This window comes from Limulus polyphemus, unplaced genomic scaffold (assembly GCF_000517525.1).
Source record: "Limulus polyphemus unplaced genomic scaffold, Limulus_polyphemus-2.1.2 Scaffold815, whole genome shotgun sequence".
Lineage (NCBI taxonomy): Eukaryota > Metazoa > Arthropoda > Merostomata > Xiphosura > Limulidae > Limulus > Limulus polyphemus.
In genome coordinates, this window is record NW_013666425.1 from 91,558 (window position 1) to 116,161 (window position 24,604).

Consider the following 24,604-nt stretch of genomic DNA (forward strand, 5'->3'; position numbering starts at 1 on the left):
TGAAACGGCGAGCATATTTCGTGTGACGGGGATTCGAAACCGTGACCCTTAGATTGCAAGTCGAGCGCCCTAACCACCTGGCCATGCCAGACCTTCAAACTAGACACAGAGAATATATGACCAATGGCTCTTCTAAACAATAAGTGGAAATGACAGCCACAGTCCTCCCCAGAAATGAATAATATTAAAATCTGATAAATAGTTTGTTGCCCAAAGCCTTTTAATAAATGTGACTAGAAGTGCAGTCTTTAAGTTATAAATACAGACTGCTGTTTGAGGACTTCTTAAGAAAATGCTTGAATAATTATACGAAGGAATATAGGACATTATCAAATGATTTTCCGAAGTTTCAAAGAAAATAATGGAGTGTGCAGTCTCAAGGAAAAAATAATCAATATATATTTTCCAAGGGTTATCTGGAAAAGATGACCCCAACCATTAATTTAAGGAAAAAAGTATTAGCAGTTAAACATGAAGTAATTTACTCGTTTTTAGGCTTAAAAATACCCAAATTATTTGATAACCAATAAAGAATTAGAAGTTTTAGAACACTTAGATCGTTTTTGGCCTAAACTGGATGGTGTAGAAAAGTCACAAATAATGTAGAAATCTATAGGATATGTAGGTCGCCTGATAATTCTATATTACAAAAGAAGGTTAATTACCCACTACTAAGGTCTCTAATATGCACTCTAAGTTTTTGCAAAAATAGTAAATTTCTAGATAGGGCAGAATGAATCAGATTCCAAATATCTATGTAACTGACGCACACCACAAAGATGACGGAGATTAGATCTAATTTGAGGCTTAGTTATAGACTTTACATGTAAGTTTTACTCACAAGATCTTAGAATTCTATCACACCCAAACTTTAATAAGGTGTAATATACATTCATAGGCCCGGCATGGCCAGGTGGTTAAGGCGCTCGACTCGTAATCTGAGGGTCGTGGGCTCGAATCCCTGTCACACCAAACATGCCAACCTCCGCCTTTGCCTGGTCCCAAGTCCAGGATGAGAAAGGGGGAGGGTTGGGCGCGGGGCTAGCAACACCACCCCGTAAAAACCAACCTGCTACAAGTAACTACAAAACACCTTCCGTTGGCGAGGTGTTGTTGCGGCCCTATGCTCCACTATGAGTTTACAGGAATAAAAAAAATATATATATGTACATTCATATCTGTTTCGTTTGTCCTATCTGAAAATTAATTACTTTTGTATGATTTATACAGTTGGAGGTTCCTTTTCGTTTAATTAAAATTAAAAAGCCTTACTTTATCATATAAAACGATTCATAGGAAGAAAATATGTGAATCAGTTACATTAAAAACAAATCGAGCGTAGCGATGAATTACGGACATGTTATAACCTCCACCTGCACTAACAACACTTATTAACACCACTAATTTATAGTGTTAAACAATTATGTAACAGATAAAAGGAAATTCGATATAAGCCCATTCAAAATATTCATTGTGTTTACAATCTGTTTACCAATGAATCCTGCGTTAAGATTATGGGTCAATAGGTTACTAGCAGACTTAAAATGTGAACATATTTGTGGCAGTAAGAATTTTATCAACAACAAAATTAAAAAAACCGAGCTTTTAGTCCAGTTTGTTTTGCACTTTTCAGTATTTCAATGGTTCTTAATGTAATTTATTGACTACTTTGTTTCGCTAACACGAGTATCATATTATATTTCCAGTTAAGTTTACACAACTCATGTAGTCCCGTTATCCTGTTATAGTACATGTTACATGTATAATAGGATACTTTTAAGAGCTCTGTATTTGGCAAATATACATATAAATAGAAATATTAAAATAATACAACAAAATATTTTGTTTGGCAACCAGCAACTTTACACGTTAAAAATATTTTTCTTTCGTGAAGCTTCTAGAATTTCAATAAACATGCAGTGCGTTATCAAAGAGCTCAATCTTCTATACTTAATGAATTCCATATGGAACAAAACGAATTTTAAAGCTAATTTTCTACATTAGGAGGAACAGGTCTGAATGACGACCAAGCGATGTCACCGACAAGAGTTGATAACGAGAGTATCGCATGTCGAAATGTCCCTCTGGAAATCTTTGATAATGTAGCACACGTGACCCACAAGTGTACGTTTGTATGAAACCCTAGAGAGCAAGATAAGACACACTCACACAGATAACAAACTAGTTATGAAATATTTAAAATAAGTATTCTAAACTGGAAACCTATGCCCAAAGCTCACACTTCTTAAAAGACAAGTCACTCACCTACGACTACAACTATGTTTTGCAAGATTTTTATCATCAAGTTCGAATAAAATAAAATCTTTTAAGACCTTTATGTTAAATATCAAAGTTGATAACCTGTTTGTATAAAACAGTTTATCAAAAAGTATCAGTTAAGATGAAATATCCGTAAACTTTCTCGGTTTATCTGACATTTTTCTTGTCTTACTAGAGACATATTTAATTATGTTTTTAAATGAGTAGTCAATATAGCTATAAAAACATGAAAACAAAGAAAGTCAGAAGAACGAGGTACAGCTACATTGAATCTCACAATTTGTTGCTTTCCACAGAAAGTTTGTGACATGTTCATGGACCGTGGTCTGACTGCTTAGGCTACGTCTGAAAAAAAAATAGTATCAACTAACAGCAATTGAACATTATGACAATGGAGAGGGACATGGATTTAATAGTAAATCCACATTTATCAGCTAGGCGGCAAGCAGTCAGCCTGAGTTCACCAACATCTTTGATTGACTGACAAGCGATATTAATGTCTGGAGCATTTCACTGATCTTCTTGTACCTATCACAGTAATTCCCCTGATCTTACCAGTTTTTCATATATCCACAAGTTTTACTCTTCTAGTTACAACGAATTTGCTTGTAATTGAACACGTGTTCACTTCGTACCCTAACGAAACGACAAAATTAAATCACAGTAATTCCCCTGATCTTACCAGTTTTTCATATATCCACAAGTCATGGTTTACTCTTCTAGTTGCAACGAATTTGCTTGTAATTGAACACGTGTTCACTTCGTACCCTAACGAAACGACAAAATTAAATCACAGTAATTCCCCTGATCTTACCAGTTTTTCATATATCCACAAGTTTTACTCTTCTAGTTGCAACGAATTTGCTTGTAATTGAACACGTGTTCACTTCGTACCCTAACGAAACGACAAAATGTAAAAAAAAAATCTGATCCGTTTTAAAAGAAACATAAGTTAGAAAATAAAATTCCTTCCCCTGTTTCAAGATTTTTAACTGTCATAAAATCTGAAACGCACTCTTCGCCTGTCACATTTAATGTATGGTTCCAAACAGAATCGTATCCATAACGATCGTTGTAAATAAAATGACTACAACATCATATGTATGCATACATTGTAAGCCTTACATTAACTTACAAATTTCTTATTGTTTCCAACTACCTTTAAAGTGGATTAGTTCAATCTAATCATGTCGAGTGTATATTTTTATATATGTATAAATATATATGTACAATATATATATGTATGTATGTGAAATTTCCCGACTAAACACCTAGCTTACAAAACTAGCAAGTGTTGACACACAACTTAGAAATCGATTGATTGGACTAACATTTGCAAAGGATAAATCATTCGATTGAAACGCTTGCTTTAGAAATATGTTGATATAGAGAACGCCCTGTACATTTTGAAACGCCACCATGGCAGTCTGTTTAGACAGGACAGGAATACATAACATGTTTACACCATATTAAGTAGACCTTTGAAATACACCTGCTCAATCGTTTCCCTCAGCACAGTGAAGGAGATAAATAACAATCCAATATTCTTTAAAACAAGCATATAGTCGTAAAGCTGGAAAATTGTGTATTATATTGCCTTTCTAAATGGAATTCGTGAGCCATTTGGATATACAATGAAATTATACGAGACTTATTACGTGAATTGGTGGATAACATAGAGATTCAAACAAATGTCAATTTGTTTTTAACTACTTTTCAAATTGTCCAGCCCAAAGGAAAAAAAAAAACCCGTTTTCAGCAGAGTTTGATAAATAACACATGAAAGTATTGTTCTATCGAGAAAAAAGAAATTTGCGAAAGTAAAAGAATAAACGTGAAACATAAATTGACTTTTTACTTTAAATCCGAAACGCTCAAATATGTAAAAAACTAATTAAATATCAATTATTTTTTCAAGAAACAAAACAAAATAAGATGAACTCTTAACATTTTGAATAAGATATTTTCTGGTAATATGTTAAATACTTGATTTTTAAATAAACTGCTTGTAAGTCCTTTGGGGAAACATTCACAGGTTTGCACGTTTAAAGAGCCACTTAAACCACTGCAAAACCTTCATGCAAAAACAAATCTAAAAATCTACAGAACACGATTTAAAGTCTGGCGCTTCCGTTTTTATCAATACCAGTTTTTTTTTTCTTGAAATATATTCGCTACCATTACATGCAGACATAAAGTAATTTATGTGCTTTATACTAAAAAACAATGCTAGAACATTAAGAATTATTATAAAATGGGGCGTTAATTATGAAGAATACGGAAAAAAGGACTCACAGGGGGTGTGCCCGTCTCCTGCCTTTAGTAGCTCCTGCCCTCTGGTGTTCATTGCGACTCTGATACTCTGCAATGAAACAAGAGAGGCAGACTGAGTTCGCTCATTTAGAAACTCAAGTTCAACCAGTTAGTAAACTCTTATTGAAATGCTTCTTGAAATCAAATTTTATATTAATTGAAAACACCTAGTGTACGCGTTAAGAATGGTACTACCTTCTCACGTCTTGCCTAATTCACAGCATAGAGGGATCTCAACTCACTTCAATGAGAAAAACGATACGTTGAATTAAAATATACATATCAGTAGATGTGAGCATAAGTATACCAGTTTTAAGTTTAAAAGTATATAACCCATCGTAATCAACTTAATGATATATATATATACATCGAAATTATTTTCGTTAGCTATTTCCAAATATCAAGATCTTGAGTAACTAAGTTATAAGTTAGTAATCAAGCATTAGTTTGGTGGCTATAGCCAATAGCAAATCTAAAAATACTTTATAAAAATACAATTTATAGTGGTAGCAGATAACTTGCAACACTCGAAATATTTATGTATGAAAGATCACAATGATACACACACACTTGTGAAATTTCAGTTCGTTCTTAATCATATACATGAACAAGATGAGTTCACATCTTTAGCTATAAAGCATGAATGACATGAATACTGCGTAACAAACAGTTAAATAAAACGATCGAGATCATCTTTAATTTGGGATTATATTTCTGAATTTCTCGAAACCGGAATTATCAAGTTGAAACTAGTTTTGGCTAACTAAAGTACAGAAGGGTAAGCCACAAGAGGAAACAGTAGCAACCCGAACGTGGGGATCTTTCATTCCTGTACAGGAAATAATTTGAAATTCCGAAAGTTTTTTCTTTACAGTTGTTTCGGCGCACTCCGTTTTCTAGCTTTAATATTATGTTTAACTTGATTTTTGTTATTCTCGAAAGCACGATTTCCAGTGTCGTCTTTAGAAATTACTAGTATATGTACATCTCTAACAGTGTAGAAATTATAAGTCAAAATATCTAGAAATGGTTCCTCTTACAGACCATGGATATTAAAGAAGATTTAACCTTGGAAGTGTATATTACCCATTCTAATGGAGTGTGTAGTCCAGTGCATATATAACATTTGTAGTACATTTGTGTCGAACATATCTTTGTTTGTAGTACAGTTTCGTCGAACATATCTTTGTTTGTAGTACAGTTTTGTCGAATATATCTTTGTTTGTAGTACAGTTTTGTCGAACATATCTTTGTTTGTAGTACAGTTTTGTCGAACATATCTTTGTTTGTAGTACACTTTTGTCGAACATATCTTTGTTTGTAGTACAGTTTTGTCGAACATATCTTTGTTTGTAGTACAGTTTTGTCGAACATATCTTCCAATTAAAAGCTTGTTCCTAGGGAAAATGTTACTTTGGGTTCGTCACTATCATAATTTGAAGCCACATCTTGGAAAAGATCAAAGAAGAGTCTTAAGTTCTGCACCTTATAAAATTACACGAAGAAGATTTACTTGGCAGAACTTTGTCATCTTGCCACGTAAAAAATATACCACATTTTACAAAAAGAAAGAAAGAAACCTCAAAATATACCACATTTTACAAAAAGAAAGAAAGAAGCCTCAAAATATACCACATTTTACAAAAAGAAAGAAACCTCAAAATATACCACATTTTACAAAAAGAAGGAAAGAAACCTCAAAATATACCACATTTTACAAAAAGAAAGAAACCTCAAAATATACCACATTTTACAGAAAGAAGGAAAAACCCTTTTCTTCTTGGTTGTCTCATTCATTGTTAACAATCGACGGGAAATTAACGTACACTAGAGCTTACTTATAGAACAACTATCTTGATTCTATATATAGAGAAAATCACCAGTTGCTCGGAGGTTAGAGCAAAAATCTTCATGTCAGGATAAAACTCTAAATAACTAGATAATAAAAATATATTTTTTACAGCTGAGGCCATTTACAAGTTTTTCACTGCTAACAAACACAAACTGCACCCGCCATTACTTTAAATTTAATCATCAAATTAGTAAATATAGAAACTAAATGTTGAACGCACAGAATTTGTAAACTGTAAAACTAATTTTCTTAAAAATTAAATCCTCTTTAACCAAGGGCCGTGCGACGAGTTAAAGAATGGCAACAATAAAACACCTGCATTAGCTGACATTTTAAAACTAAATAAACAACATAAGAGTTAAAGAACACAAAAATGCCATTAAAATTTCAAAACGATCGTTATATCAAATGGAGATGGAGGAAATAAAAAATATTCACACCAACCCCAAAGCAATATCTAGATACCTATGACCGACGCTAAATAACATTACGAACAGCTTACAGTTACGGTAGTATTAGTAAAGCACTGTTTCTACTTAATTGTCTTACTACCAAAGTGCCACTTAATCAAAATGTTATAGACTTGAATGGGATTTATTTAGAGTCGAAACGCTGAGGAACACAAATATCCACTCAAAAATTCTATGACATATTCTAACTCATGAGGAATTTAATATCGTGTATAACTAAATAAACGCCACTTAATAATATCAGAAATGCAACAACAATCTGGGATTTCGAAACCTTCGACTACAGAATTCGTTGAAAGTTATTATAGTAGTAATTCGTGGTAAGCACGATAAACCTCACGTTATTTATCAGATGAGTTACAGAAAGAATAACGAATATCTGGGTTTCTGCTGTTGCTATGAAAATACCTCAACTCATACAGAATGAAAGAAAGGCTATTTAACAGACAAGTGATATGGAATGAAAAAGAAACCTCATGCTTTTCTTTTGTTCTTTAACAACTTAACTCACGAAGAATTAAATATTTCTAAATAATGGATATGTGTTATGGAATAAACTACGAACATCGGAGACTGTTATTATGATCTCTAAATACTCAAGAAAAGATGATAATTTAAAACAATTGAGTTGAAAGAACAATCTAACTTTCACAGATACAAAACGAATAAAGTAGATCAGCTCATTCAATATGAAAGCTATGCTTCACATGTCACACGGAACGACCTGGAATATTCCTTTGCTACGTATATAAACAGCAAGTAATTCTACAAACCAGCATCTGTGGCTTAACTACTAGTGTAGTAATATGCCAGCAATGCCTTTCGCCCAATACCAAGGCTAATATCTGAGTTTATGCTTTCAGAAACCCTTGAAAAAACCCTCAAAGCATTCTGCAATGGCTCTTTCTATTGTTAAAAAAAAAGAAATACATGATAGCAAAATATTTTTGTGTACCCATTTATTCTTTACCACATTTCTCAAAATTTGAGCAAAATAAAATAAAGAATCTACAAAATTAACTGCCTGGCAAAAGATAGACATTTCTTAGAATGAAATCGTGGTGTTATCGAATTAGCATTCCAATAGAATCGCTTCAAACATCAAGTTGGATTCCCCTAGTTCATGACAAAGTTTACGTATCCATAAACACTTCGACTGAAAGAATCATTTGTACATGCACACGTTTTGGATTAATGATCATATTCTAACACACATCGCCCATAAAAATAAGTTTGTTAATACTTTTACAGTAACTTACTTTAAGAGATTATGAATTATTCCCTTTTTTTTTTCAAACGACGTCAACAGTCTATATTTCAAAAGCAACTGCTTTCACTAAACGCTGCATAATTATAGTTAGATAATTTTTCTAATTTTTAACTTCAGTTTTTAATTAACAGATGCTTACTTTCAGAATTTTATTTCCTTAATATTGATTCCGATTTTCGGAGATGTTTTCCGCATTTTAGGTAGCTTTGTGTCAATACTATTATTAATAGATCTGTGATGCAAGACAGCCAACAACCTGGATAGGTAGAATATTTTCCCTCCAACCACTCTTCTAATCAAAAGAAGCCTAGATGGCGCATTGAAGACAAACATGCGACATTTCGTTTACTACATCAAAGTAGATAAATAAGCGTGGGTAACAAAGAATGAGTCAGATAGGTGAATCTGACGTCATAGCTACCAAGTTGGATATTGACTATCTACTGGGGGGATACTTGCAACAGAAACCTAATGATACCAATTAAGGTCTTTCAAGAATCTCTGTCTGTCTTCATTTACCATCAAATGGACATAAAGCAGTGTAAGGAGGACATTCCAATCAATTATAGCAGAAAATATAAGATTTATTGATTTTCTTTGAACCACATAAAAATGTAATCACGAATTAAAGGGGAAAGGTAATAATACTTAAAAGCTATGGCTTGTCAACTAGTGTTAACAATTGTAGTTCTAAAGCGATTTTCAGGCGTGTGTATATAAAGAAAGTTGACAAACTTTTAAAATTCATCAGGTTTTCAGTACATAACAACAAAACCCCTTTCTGGTTTTGAATTTGATAACCACATTCTAATAACACAACCCCTTTCTGGTTGTGAATTTTATAACCACATTCTAATAACACAACCCCTTTCTGGTTGTGAATTTATAACCACATTCTAATAACACAACCCCTTTCTGGTTTTGAATTTTATAACCACATTCTAATAACACAACCCCTTTCTGGTTGTGAATTGTATAACCACATTCTAATAACACAACCCCTTTTTGGTTGTGAATTTGATAACCACATTCATTTTCCAACTATACGGATTTTTTTCTCATCATTTTAAAGTGTGAATTTTTACGAAGAAGAAACATGTGACTTAGTCGATTTTTGAATTTGCTACAAATAAATGAGTTAGACAGGAACCGAAGAGTAAAGACTGCAAATATGAGCTGCTAGTGGTAGAAATTTATTACTACTCTCATCCTGCTACTAACAGCTAGATAGGGTACTGTTTGCTCTGTATAGACTAAGTAACTATCGTTAATAGCAGTAACAGTGGTTATAACGAGTGGTGAAATGTTTTCGTTTCATCATACAGGTTTAATATTTCTTAATAATAATAAAAGCTAGCGCAAAGATGCAGAATGAGGTACCTGTACTCTCTACGCAGCAGGGACTCAAACCCAGGATTTCAGTATTGTAAGCCCATAAACGTACCGCTTACCCACCAGGGGATATTTAATGTTTCTAGCAGCAGTTAAGCAATCATAAAATTTTCAAGTTTTCCTCTCATCAGTACAAAACTACTGATTATTATGAAAATAGGTGAAAGACAGTAAAAATTCATTAACTTGTTGTTAGTGTTCTTTGCACGTTTCTCTACGCTATGAATCTCACCAAAGCTGGAAAGGTCTACCAGATAGAGCATGATCCAGTCATTCAGAACAAATGTCGGACCTTCCATGAACTCCCGTCATGACCTTGGCGCTTTTCTGATGCTCAACCTTTGTTAGATGCTGCTACCGTTAATATACAGATAATACGGTCTGATTGGCTGTTGTTGTTGTCCCTGCTTTCAGGAGATTAACATTGCTACTAAATGTCTACTAATAGCAGATAACAACGACAGAAAGAGGTGAATAACATACCCAAGCTTCTTGTAGTGGTGAATTTCACATGTAATTTGGTGCTTGAAACGTCCTTTACACACCACAGGTAACCTATATTCATATTCATAAGGGTGAGTAAAGGGTACTTTACACACCACAGGTAACCTATATTCATATTCATAAGGGGTGGTGTGTAAAGTACCCTTTACTCACAAGTGACCTATATTCATATTCATAAGGGTGAATAAAGGGTACTCACAACACACATAAGGGTGAGTAAAGGGTACTTTACACACCACAGGTAACCTATATTCATATTCATAAGGGTGAGTAAAGGGTACTTTACACACCACAAGTAACCTATATTCATATTCATAAGGGTGAGTAAAGGGTACTTTACACACCACAGGTAACCTATATTCATATTCATAAGGGTGAGAAAAGGGCATTTGAAACACCATACAAAGAGGATACTTTCTTTTTGTACCTCGGCATTATAAGGGTTTTCTTTATTTTTACTACTTTAAATACACACTTTATTTCCTATATTTCTATCTTTTATCAATTTCTACACGTGGACTTGTATAAAGATACTGAGTACCTGGAAGAAATCTTTTCCTGGATTTTTGTTTCCCAAGTGGAAAAGAAAAATTTCAATTTGTAGTTTCACGAGGCATTTTTCACTCAAAAGTTACCCATTATATTTGTTTCATTATTGTTCAGTGGAGTGTGATTATTGACTACCATTTATGTTTTTATTCTGCTTCGTTCTTCAGTTCATCAATTGTCAATTTGTAGTCTGGGTATGGCCTGGTGGTTAGAGTACTCGAATCGCAATCTGTGGGTTGCGGGTTTGAATCTTGTCTGAAATGGCTTGGTGGTTAGGGCATTCGACTCGCAACCTGAGGGCCGTGGGATTGAATCCCATCCCCTAACATGCTGGCCCTTTCAGCCGTGGGGTCGTTATAATGTGATGGTCAGTCCCACTGTTCGTTAGTAAAGAGTAGCTCAAGAATTGGCGGTGGATGATGTTGACTCACTTCAAAATTAAGAACAGCTAGCAGAAATAGACATCGAATAGCTTTGCGCGAACATTAACAAAGTAAACAATTGTTGGCTTCCACAGTACCGAGTCTTCTTCGTATTTCTGCTTGTTTTCGTGTACGTTTTATGTTAATAATTTGCATATCTTATTTCGTGTTTTTTATTCTTTTTAATACTGCTATTAGTATTATATTGAAGGATATCTAAAATCCTTGTGGAAGAGCTTCATTACGTTGTCACCGATATATTTCTGTTAGCTGTATTTTAATCGTTTGCTTGGGCTTTTCTCAGCAAGAAATATACGTTATTTGCTAATATCTGCTTTCCCTTATTATATATATAGTTTTTAGGTATAGGTTTCCATTGATAGATGATAAAATATCCACAAAGAAAGCCAGTAATTACTGAAGAGACTGATGTCACCTATTATCAGATGTTACAACAACTTCCGACTGCTGTTCATCAAAATTGTACACAACAACTATGAAGTGTGTGTTGTCCGCTATTTTCAAAGGTTATAATAACTTCTTCACATATATTCATTAAAAGAATTTTCTGATCGTGACACTGCATGATAGACATTATAATGCTTATCGGCAGTGCTTTTATTACTAGCATATTTCATTTTAACATCAAGAAACACCAATTCCGTAAATGGTCATACTTTGATCAGAGAAAAAAAAGTAACAGAGACGTAGCCTCTAAACAACCTGCATAGCAAGAAATGTAACACAAGCCTTACGTAAAATAGAATCTTAAATTCATGTTACGTGTACAAATTAAACACAATATAAAATATTAGTTAATACTTTACTAATGCTCTTCACATAAATTTAAAGGCGTTTTATCCGTCTTGAAATGTAAAGCGAAGGGTTTACACAGTTTCCATCCACAACGGAATAAAACGAATCAAAGTGTTTTAAATTATTATACATGAACACGTCTACGGAGAAACACCCGGAGGATCAAATTGTTTTAAATTATTATACATGAACACGTCTACGGAGAAAAACCCAGAGGATCAAATTGTTTTAAATTATTATACATGAACACATCTACGGAGCAAACCCAGACAAATTGTAGAGATCACCAAGGTAAGCCAATGTTGGTTAATACAGAAAATGTTTTTCAAATGTACTTTTAAAAACCCATGAAGCAGCAATAGTATAAGACGTAGAAATCCGTTTAAAGTAACTTAGCAACTTATACAAGTATAGAAATTATCATTTTCCAATCTTTGCTATTCGTAGCAGTGCCTATGCCATTTTTAACACATTGCTTACAGATACGCAAGAAGTATTCTTTTAGAAGGTAAATATTAATTCAGATACGTGTTTGAAATCAGGCATAATATATATTTTCGCTGTATTTGTTAATATGATGTTAATTATTTTAGTAGCTGAGCTTCCAGTACTTTAATGTATTTTAAAATACATTAACCTGACTTAGCGTCGTTATACTCTCTGTCTGGAATATAGGTTTGTATACATCAGTATAACTCTACCCACTAAGCAAACATGGATATTATAGGAATATCATGAAAATAAAAGACGATTATAAAAGGACCAGGCTGATATCGATTAATACCGGAATTCATATATTTCGTTTTTATTTATTTATTTATTTTTCCAATGTTAGCTTGTTATTCCCAAGAACGCTTCAATATGTTCCATCACGTGATAAGAACAATAGATAATGAGCAAAATGAGAAGAAAAATAGTACAATATTGTAATATTAGCTGTCGTTTAGCCAATTCATGCAAACCATTTGTAGATAACTACTTGTGATTGTTTAGTTAGGTACTTTAGAAATAGATACAAATCATAAATCAACAAACATAGTGAATTAAGTCAAGTGCTTTATTATAAAACAGTTTATGTATAACAATAAAATATACTTAATAAGTGTTTTAATAGAAAAGAAAGAGTTTATGTATAACATTAAATATATTTTGTAAAGCGCTTTAGTAGAAAAACAGTTTAGGTAAAACAATAAGATATATTTACTATGGTGGTTTAGTAGATAGAAAGAGTTTATGTAAAACAACAAAATATATTTAATATGGTGCTTTAGTAGAGAAACAGTTTAGGTAAAACAGTAAGATATATTTAGTATGGTGTTTTAGTAAAAAGAAATAGTTTATGTATTAAGTAAAATAACAAAATATTTTTAATATGGTGCTTTAGTAGAAAGAAAGAGTTTACGTATAATATTAAAATATATTTAGTAAGGTAGTTTAGTAAAACACTGTTTACGTATAACAAAATAATATATTTAGTAAGTGTTTTAGTAGAAATATAGTTTATGTATAACAATAGATGTATTTAAGAAAGCGCTTTGGTATAAACTATTTATGTATAACAATAAAATATATTTAGTAACGTTTCTTGGAATATATATATAAATAAATGTATGTTTAATGAATTTTAAGTGCAGCTTCAAACGGAGAACATAGAACTCTAATACGAAAGGCTTAGAGAAAAACATACACTGTCAAATTGCTGATGAAATTCTGTTTCTCAAAAAGAGTACTACAAAAATCATAAGATATATAATTAATCGAAATGAGCACAGATTGGTAGGATGTATTTCTGTGAAATATTTTAACTGTCTGTTTCCAATCCCCCCCCCCCAGTGGCACAGCGGTATGTCTACGGACCTACAACGTTAGAAACCGGTCTCGATACCCATGGTGGGCAGAGCACAGATAGCCCATTGTGTAGCTTTGTGCTTAACTATTTGCAATTAATTCATTTTCCAGAATAGCAGAATGAGCTGTTTTAAAAACTAAAAATCTGTATATATATGTGTGTGTGTGTGTGTGTGTGCATTAAGCCAATAAAAATATCTTACAGTTAGGATTAAATGTAACATAAAATAATAAACAACCCTTCCCATGACCTTTAGAGTTGAATCGAGAAAAAGCACGAAACAGTCAAACTTTAATATCATTTCCTCGGTATCACCATGTCAACGCTTTCGACGTCCCTAACACTAAACGCACAGTGTTTCTCACGTTTTATGTGTCACTAACCACATGCTATGCAAGGCATATCTTAATTCTTCCTACTAATTAATCACTTGAAATTCCCACCGTTAATCCTATTCTCAAACAGCATACGTGCTTTAACAGATGAACACTAATTCCTTCGCATCTCTCTTTCCTTCTATGTCTGTTTCTTTCGTGTGTGCCAACTTCAATCCCCCCTCATGATGATGAGAGTTTCTCCACAAGCTCCAACTTCTAACATCAACAGAGAGATTTAACTGGCTCCAGCACCAGCTGTGGCCTACCTACCGGACAAATGACCCTTCCTTAAGCTACTTAGGGGTGTGTGTGTGCCTGCAAGGATACTTCTACAATTACCATCTTCCATTTTACCACTGCAATGAGCACACCGACATAGGTGGTGTCCGTGTTACAAATCTTTTGTTCTGATCTTGCACATGTTTAGCACGAGATCTGTACCAGCAGAAGCATGGTTCTATAATGGCTGATCGTATTTTAATTTGGCCAAGCCTCTACTAGCTTATGGGGCAGATGGTCAATGAAAGTACTGACCGTGGCAACGTTTGGTCAGAAACTTGAAAAATCTTTACCCTGTACGACCAGCTGCAAACCGTTATCTATGTCATTAGTATCGCCTACTGTCCACGTATGGATATCTCAACAAAACTTTCTTTGCTAATATGCACTCGTCGTTAGCCATTTTCAGAGGGAATGTACAATATAATGCTCTAGTGTCAAGCTTTTTTTTTGGGGGGGGGGAGCTCTATCTAATTAAGTCTACCGCCTTATATTCTCTGGTTATTAAGTAAGTTTCAATTCATAAATAACGTATACAGCAGCTCAAAAGTGTACCTATCTTAAACATACTGCCTACTTCTTAATCCAGGGCCCTAACTGCAGAGTTTAGATGGAAATGTTATTGCAAGCTTTAAAGGATAATTGAAAAAACACAAGCTTATTATATCGTTCTATATTTTGGTTTGTGATACCATATATACCATCGTTTTTCAAATGTGTTCCAGAATCGTGATAAAAGCTGTATTTGTTCAACAGTATAGGTAGAATTAATTGTTTTAATGATACACGAATACATTACGTTTAATTAAAACACTGAAACTCAATGATTTGATAAGCCAAGTATTAACCATTTAGTTTTAGATACTGTCAAATTTCAGTAAAAATATATAAAATTCTGATAATTTCATAAACGTGGACAAGTGATATATTGAACAATAGGATGAAAGGTTATTTGAAAAACAAAACAGATGACCTGTTATTTAGTATGTTTACAATGATTCTTAGCGATGAAGTACATGATGGACTATCTATACTTTGTCCACACCGAGGAATCGAACCCCAGGTTTCTGCGTTGTAAATTTGTAAACTTACCGCTAACACACAAGTGGACTACTATAATATAAATCAGGTTACGAAATAAGTTTTTGTTTGTTATAACACAGCAACAGAAAATACCGCATGGAAAGTGATCTAACAACAGGTAACAGCACGTTATTTTGGACAACTGCTAATTTTATATTTTCTCTTTTAAAATCAAACACAGAGTGCAATACTGAAGAAAGTTAATTTGTTTGAAATGTTCGACTAACACTTTAAAGTACTTGAATAACATTATATACACAGAGTTAAAATATAAATTAAGTTAATCATAGCAACATGTATCGCAGCTTTTCTCAGTCTTAGTTTATAACAGAAACATACAGAACCGTTTTCTGCAATAATTTTTTTTATCCGTTAGCCATGCTTCTAGGTTTGTTTGTTTGATGGATTCGCGCTAAGCTATATGTGGATTATCTGTGCTAGCCGTCACTAATTTTGAAGTGATAGATTAGAAGAAAAGGAGCTAGTTTCTCTTGTCAGACCAAATTGGTGGATTTGATCACCACTCTTATAACGAATCCACGACTCCAATGTACGGAGCGCAATATTTGGGGAAGAGGAGGGAGGCAGTAACGGAACGAGAACAACAGAATCTCAGTTTCACAATCTGGCATACTAATCAATGAGCCGCATTTAGTCCCCAAGTTTCTGGAGAAAATCTTAGAGATTTTTAAAATCTGGAAGCTCCGGAAAAGACAAAAATATTAACTTCCTTACGATCATCTCAAATTGTGATGTAACAGTAATTTTGAGAAAGCCTACATCAAGCAGCATATTTGTTACATCTAACGTTCGTTTGTGTGACTTTCGTGTTAATGGAAAATTGTAATACTTAATCTTCATTATCACACTTTGTAATTATTTTGTAAACTCACTTACAGCTAGCTGTCTATGGTTCCATTTTCAAGAAAAGCTTTAAATGTTTCGCAAGAATTAATATTCCAATTGAGTATAAATCTAGTCACTCCCATGGACATATGGCAACCCTAGAGACAACCCTAAATAAAACTAATCAACTTACGAAAATTTTTATTTCCGTTTTGACAACATAGTTTTTTTTTTAAACCAGCTATATGAAAACAAAATATTTTTTCATCTGCTAACTACATTGTTATAAGTTTCAAAGCACTCTTATATCTTTCAAACTGTGTAAAGCTAAACTCGGTTATTTAGAAGATTTTAGGTCTGAGACTCTTGGACTTTTAGCACAGATTGGAAAATGCTAATAGAAGTCCAATTTCGAACAGGAAGTTTGATGTATATCTCTTAAATAGTTCAATGAAACTTTTTTAAATTGTGAGAATGAAGAAAAAGCAGCATATGGAACTCCATTAATTTTGTTTTCAAATTACAGGTTCATCGAAGCTACAAAAAAATCGAACAAAAATATTTATATATAAAGCAGAGTTATCTGCCTGTCTGTTTGGTGTCACAAGTTGCTGGGAGAAGCTGGCTGAATCAATTTCAAAGCAATTTGATGGAGCAACTAAAGCGGACTTCTCAGAAATTGAATGTAAACCGGTAAGCAATCGAACGAACAGTTTAAGTTTAGTAGCCATATCTATGTTACTGCTTTAATGCCTCAAATGATGTTTCAACTGAGGAGGAAGTCGGAAGCAAAATACAGGAAGCCGACATGAAATGGAAGTGATGTTTAATACCGTGCATAGCACAGGCACCTTTGCATTCGAGGAGTGTTTTTGTGATACGGCGAACCACGCCCCATTTACAGCATTACTTTCTGCTTTTTGCTAATAGTAAATATCATAGTAAATATTACCACACAAAGTGTTCTTACTGTATATTATTTTAACCCTCGATAATACGAGATTCTTGATATAGGATAATCTCGATCAGCTATTAAAAACTTTCAATGGGTGTACAAAGAAAATACATTAAGTATAAGTTGTTTTAAGAACTTTATCAGGGATAGATAGACACTTAAATTAGTGAAACTGTCGTATGTGCGTTTTGTTTCAACAAGAATGTGTTGACCGCAAAGTATATGGGAATAAGAATATGTCAGTTTCTCTTAATTCGCTGTTTTCATACAGTTGGGAAATACAATTGTTCATACTGTACCACTATGTGGTGCGTTTGGTTTGTTTGTGTTGAATTTCGCGCAAAGCTACACGAGGGCTATCTGCGCTAGCCGTCCCTAATTTAGCAGTGAATGACTAGGGGGAAGGCAGCTAGTTATTACTACCCACCGCCAACACTTGGGCTACTGTTTTACCAACGAATAGTGAGATTGACCGTAACATTATAACGCTCCCACGGCTGAAAGGTTGAGCGTGTTTGGAGGGACGAGGATTCGAACCCGCCACCCGCATAAAGTTTTTAACGATAGTGCACCACACTGTACACCCTGATTATGTCATTTTTGTATGTTTACCTTATATGTATGTCTTGTGTATGGATTTAAATTGTGATAAAACTGCCAATATTTGTTTAAATGTGAGGATAATTTTTATTCCAAACTTAAATAGATAAATTGAATGATATATATATTTTTTAAAATACCATTTTTGTAAACCCTATTGGCACTATTCGTTGATAAAATAATAGCCCAAGAGATGGCGATGGGTAGCGTTAACTAGTTATCGCTTCAAAGCTAGGGACGGCGCGCGCAGATAGCCCTAGAGAAGCTTAACGCGAAAACAAAACAAATAAACCTTGATGGCTGTTACGTTTAGCTGTTATGTTTTTATACGAATTATTTTACTTATTGTAACGCCTAATTATCATATATATTTTTAATTACCATATTTGCCCGAATATAATGCGCACTCTTTTGTTTTGTCTCTCTAAATACCTCCCAAAAAATTGACTCCCGAAAATCATTAAAGCATCACTAAAGGTTTCAAACAATGTTGCATATCCAATGCAATGGATGAGACGGATTATGGCATGCTGTTGGAATCAGAAGAAGATGAAGCAAAGGTCCAAGAAGGGAAATCCGATGAATGCGATGTAGCGACAATTGTAGCGATGACGAAGATTTATGTGAAGATGAATGATTAGCTTAGTGTATTACAACGTATAAACCTTTCAATAAATGTTGTAAAATTGACGCGTAAAAAAAAAAATCCATACGATATTTCTAAAAATGTTTAAAACATCAATAGTTGTTTACTATATTTATAAACTATTCAATAAATGTTGTAAAATTGACGCGTAAAAAAAATTCCATACGATATTTCTAAAAATGTTTAAAACATCAATAATTGTTTACTATATTTATAAACTATTCAATACATGTTGTACAACTGATGTGTAAATAAGATATTTTCCTCAATTTAAACCTTCAAAATTGGGTGCACATTATGTTCGGGTAAATACAGTAGTTGTGATGTCTACTTATCGGAAACAGTTACCATGGCTCTTTTCCAGTTCCGTTTAACTTAAAAAAATGATTAAAATAAGTTGAATTTTTTTGTCTTCCTGTAAATAACTATTACTGAGAAACAGATTTTATTGGATGTTGACGATGTCCTTATTTTTCTGTGTTAATAGCTACTATGACTCGGATAAGATTCAATATTTTCATCCCGACAGTCAAGCTATAACAAAAGTTCACTAACTTGAGCTCAATCAAAATTTTCCGTGTCAATGATTTTTCTTGAATGAGTAAGTTATCTGAGGAATACATAATAAACTGAGTTTTATGAAATCGCAAATCTCAAACAAATTTTTGAAGAAGTAAATCTAAGAGGTATCTCCTAAGATCTCTTTTACGTATCTGACTGAAAAACGTTAATTGTGACTATAACTCATCTGAGATTTTTATAGAAAAACAATAAGATAAGGAGGTTTTAATTACATTAAAGATTTTGAAAAAATTGAGCATTTTAATATATATTTTTAACTATGTTTTTTTCAGAATTTCTCAAGTCTTTAATTTCTAGTCAGGCTACTATAGTAACCAAACGCAACAGACTACGTATATTCGATACACGTATATTGGTGTACAATTTGTCAAACACTAGACCTAACATGGCCTGGTGGTTAGGGCGCTCGACTCGCAACTTGCGGGTCGCGGGTTCGAAGCCTCGTCACTGAAAATGCTCGTCCTATAAGGTTGCTGTCAGGCCCAGCCACCTAAGTGTAAAGGTTCTTGTCTTGTAAAAAATATCCAAGTGCCCTACCCCCAAACTAGATAGGATTAAGATTGAATGAATATGAAAAATGTGTCAAAATACTCATTGAAAGACCCTAATAAACTCATTTATATACTTCACACAGACGAAGCACCTAGGCATTCTCATGTCAGTGATATTTGGGAAAAACCTAAGTTATTATTGTGATACTTGAATATGTATACTTAATTGACACAAAAGCGTAAACAATAAAAATTTAAAATATTGTGCAATGAACTTATAGACTGTTTCTTTTTGACCACCATACTGGCAGGTGCATTACGTTCTCCATATATGATGATGTTTTTCAACTCAGTAATTTTGATTGCCTGTAGCTCAGTTTCCAAATCGTGAATCTTTTTCATATTTTTCATCTACTTTATATAGTAGCTTAATTTTGTGTGGATCTCAAGATTAAGCTATTTTTATAATATGAAATATCATAGGGTCAGTAAATTCGTATCTCCAGTGGCTCAACGGTAAGCTTGAGGAATTGTGACGCTAACATCAGCTAGGGGTTCAGTTCCTCGCGGTGGACACATCGAACGGTAAGCTTGAGGAATTGTGACGCTAACATCAGCTAGGGGTTCAGTTCCTCGCGGTGGACACATCGAACGGTAAGCTTGAGGAATTGTGACGCTAACATCAGCTAGGGGTTCAGTTCCTCGCGGTGGACACATCGAACGGTAAGCTTGAGGAATTGTGACGCTAACATCAGCTAGGGGTTCAGTTCCTCGCGGTGGACACATCGAAGATAACCCATCATTGTAGCTTTGTGCTTAACAATAAACGAGTAAGTTCGTTCTCATAGGTTTACAGAAAATTACATTTGATACAAAAGTTCTAAATTAGTAATTCTACTCGTTTGTTTGCTTGTAGTTAAGTGCAAAACTACACAATGGGCTGTCTATTCTGTGCCCATCACAAGTATCGAAATTCGATTTTTAGCTTTATAACTTCAGACTTACTGCTAAACCATTGGGGGTCGGAAACAATGCTGTCATTGATAATATAACTTAAAAATTTAATAAGATTGATTGTTTGTTTGTAGTTAAGCATAAAGCTACACAACGGGTTATTTGTGCTCTGCCCACCAAGGGTATCGAAACCCGGTTTCTAGCGTTGTAAATCCGCAGACCTACAGCTGTGCCACTGTGGGGCATTTAATAACAAACTAAAAATATTTCCAATTATTTGTTTATACAAAAAAGATCGTTTTTCTATTGTTCCTCCGTTAATAAGATCATTATTTCATGCCCATTTGTTGGATTGTTTGTTTGAACTTAAGCACAAAGCTATACAATGGGCTATCTGTGTTCTGCCCACCAAGGGTACCAAAACCCGATTTTTAGCGTTATTAGCCTTCAGACTTATTGCTGAGCCAGTAGTTGGCAATACATGGAGAATACCTCTGTAATGGTTTACCCTGATGATAAAAAATATAAAATATTTCATAAAGAGGCCAACGATTCTGTGGAACAAACATAATAATATTTTGTTACATCTTTTTGTGAAAATGTTATGCAACATCCATTTCTAACCTGCAATCATACGATGAATTTCTCGACTTAACTGTAACTATCAATGTACAATCTACTGAAACTGTAGTTGCTTTATTTAAACACATTTTTTACGCTGTTTCCTTTTATTTTCGATACTACAGTCAACAACAGTGATCACTCTGTTAGATGTTTCATAGACCATTCAGTCTCCTTCCCTACCGATCATTCCGAAGTTATTTTAAGTAATGCACTGAATGGAAATGCCAAACATAGAAGTTCTTTTTCTATTAAACGCTAACGCTCAAGTAATAGATTATTTGATTCAAGGTCCACGTTTGATCAACCAAACAATTCTTTAAATACATTTCAAATACAAGGAAGAAGTTTTCTTGTTAAGATTGGCCTAATATGGACCAATCGTTTACATAGAATGAACACTGGAAAATGTACTGCTATCACGAAATTTGATTGTAAAGTTTGTAAGTAATTCTGGTTTTAATCTTCTTTGTGCATTCTCTCATACATTCTGTCCTCTGTAACTTTAATAAATAAACCACAGGTGTATTTATTTATTTTTTACAGGAGGATCTTGCAAGTTATATCTACATACAAGCTGAAAAAAAGTAATTTGTGCTTTTGTGTTTTTTAATGAAAAAATTTAAATGCTTTATACCTCAATCTATTTAGCAAACACACAAACGATTAGCAGTTAGTTGTCTTCTGACGAAAGGGACAAGAAATCGTTATTTTATCCTTCATTTTACTTCCATTTTCAACTTAGTAAAACCAGAAGTTTTCTCGTCATTTTAAAAAATATGGTAACGTCCTTTCACAATTAATTATTAAATATTTTTCTGGCTGTTTAATTATGTCTAAGGTGAATAATAAATACAAGTATATTTAATTTTATTGTATTTTTGCGTTAGTTATCAGCGGTTAATTTCTTTTTAATTGTGCATCTTTCTAATGTTAAAAGGGAGCGTGACAGCCATGACGGTAGCTCTGGATTGATGTGGTGAGCCGCGTTCGAATCCGTACCGCACTACAAAATATTCTCCTCACCTTTAGCTGTAGGTGCCTTATAAAAGAGACAGTCAATCCATTAGCGTGTATGGTGAGTGGTAGGGTGCTGTTGACTAGTTGCCTCCGTATGGTTGGTAGTGTTTCAAAATTAGGGACAGCGGTAGATAATCTTATTAGTATTCACATAAATACAATACCAAATGATAAAACTGCTAACTTTAAGCCTTTAAATTTTACCGTTTGTTTTTTCGTAATAAATGTTGACTTAGCGGGAATGTAAATCTTAGGTTTCGTGGTTCGCGTCCCGTTATCGAAAACAAATCGCGTTCCCCACTTTAAGGCCGTAGGTGCATTATAAGAGTGAGGGTTAAGTCCAAGCATTCGGTCTGACATGAGTAACCCGAAAATTGTCGATGTCGACTAGCTGACTTCCTTTTAGACTATTGCTTCAAAATTAGGCGGCCAGTGCAGATAGTCGTCGTGTAGGCTAGAGCGATATTAAACAAACAAACCGCTTTCCCAATAATTATATAACTTAACGTCATTCTATTTTTGGTTGCAAATAAATAGTAAATATTCTTGTTCCTCTTAATGTGGTTGCTACTGTTTCTGAATCTATAAACTTGTAAGATACGTAATGTGGTTGCTACTGTTTCTGAATCTATAAACTTGTAAGATACGTAATGTGGTTGCCACTGTTTCTGAATCTATAAACTTGTAAGATACGTAATGTGGTCGCCACTGTTTCTGAATCTATAAACTTGTAAGATACGTAATGTGGTTGCCACTGTTTCTGAATCTATAAACTTGTAAGATACGTAATGTGGTCGCCACTGTTTCTGAATCTATAAACTTGTAAGATACGTAATGTGGTTGCCACTGTTTCTGAATCTATAAACTTGTAAGATACGTAATGTGGTCGCCACTGTTTCTGAATCTATAAACTTGTAAGATACGTAATGTGATTGCTATATCAAGGCTTTTACAAAACTTTATATTCTTCTATGTGCACTAGGTTCGAAGTTCTCTAACTATGTCATTATCAAAGAAGCGTGCTTGTATTTGTTATTATGCGTATCCTGCTTAGCCTCAAAGAAACACCTTAATTAAAATGATTCGTCAATAATATCACTATAAAAACGCAATATTTTAGTTGCTAAGGTTATGTGTCTTATTTTACTTATTAATAATTATTTGTTTGTTTGTTCTTAAGCACCAAGCTGCACAATGGACTATCTGTGCTGTACCCACCACGATCGGTTGTACACACAGTCTTATATTACAAACATAATTAATTTATTGTTTATAATACTATACATACACACTTCCCCTTAACATTAAGAAAGTATAAAGTTATGTAAATTTTTGATTACTTAAAATTAATATAGGATTCGTTTATGTTGTTGTTGGTAAAATTATCTAACAGAAGATTTTTAATTTGGTAATTATCACGCAGATAATGTTTTATACGAAGCTACAGTTTAATTTCTGAAAACTAGCAAAGCATTGGAAACCAATAGGACTTTAACATCTAGGACAGTGATTCTGAACGAGGGGCGCACGCCCCACAGGGGGGAAATTTGAAAATGCTACAATAAGAAAAAATTTGTAAGATGAGAGGCAAAAGTTACCCAGCTGCAGTCTGGGTGATTTTTATCAACAAAGTATTATTTGATCATCGTTAAGCCTATTGGTTTCTTGAATAACCTTAAAACTATAATTTCAAATCGCATATATTAATGGAGACTTTTTTTTTCTTATCAGTAAAACATGTAACCCCGATTTTCAGGTAAGTATCGTTTTTAAAAAAATACAAACTACATGTATTATCATTTTACAAAACTGTTATAATTTTCTTAAAACTTATCACATATTGTCGTTATTTCACCACACATAAAATTTGTCTGTCTGTCTTTCCGACCGTCTATTAATTTGTTCATCTCTGTGTCTGTCTCTCTATCCATCTATATACCCATATTATCTTTCAGCACTGTTTAATAAATATAAAATGTTTTAGGCCAAGCTGCCCTCTCTCTCTCTCTTCTTTCTTCAAGCTGTTACCCGCTGTATGGGTTAGGGTTCAGTACTGTACGTTTATCGAAACTTTGTTTATTTATTGCTGACATGCTTGCATGATGAAGTCGACAGTGGCTTAATATTAAAGTTTTAAAATATTTTAAAAAGAGGTAATATCGAAACATCATAAAGACTTTTAGAAGGAAGACGGATTCCATCACCAGTTACCTTGTTTTGTTGAATTTCGCGTAAAGCCAAACAAGAGGTATCTGCTTTAGCCATACGTAATTTTGAACTAATGGCCTAGAGAGAAAGCAGCTAGTCAACAACACCTACTGACAACTTTTGGGCTACTCTTGTCAGAAAGAATAGTGGGACTAGACAGTCATTCTTATGATGAAACCCCAGCCCAAGAGTGCTGAGCGTGATTTTTTTTTTTTTGTTAGTAAT

General features: G+C 33.7%; 1 protein-coding gene across 1 annotated transcript in view; it reads right to left on the bottom strand.

Annotated features, from left to right (window-relative positions):
• The window catches only part of LOC106460680 (hepatocyte nuclear factor 6-like), a 237,159-nt gene that overhangs the window by 23,174 nt on the left and 189,381 nt on the right, over positions 1-24,604 (bottom strand). The window contains exon 2 of the mRNA XM_022387458.1: positions 4,576-4,642. Within this exon, the coding sequence (XP_022243166.1) occupies positions 4,576-4,642 (67 nt within the window). The remainder of the gene's footprint in view (positions 1-4,575; positions 4,643-24,604) is intronic.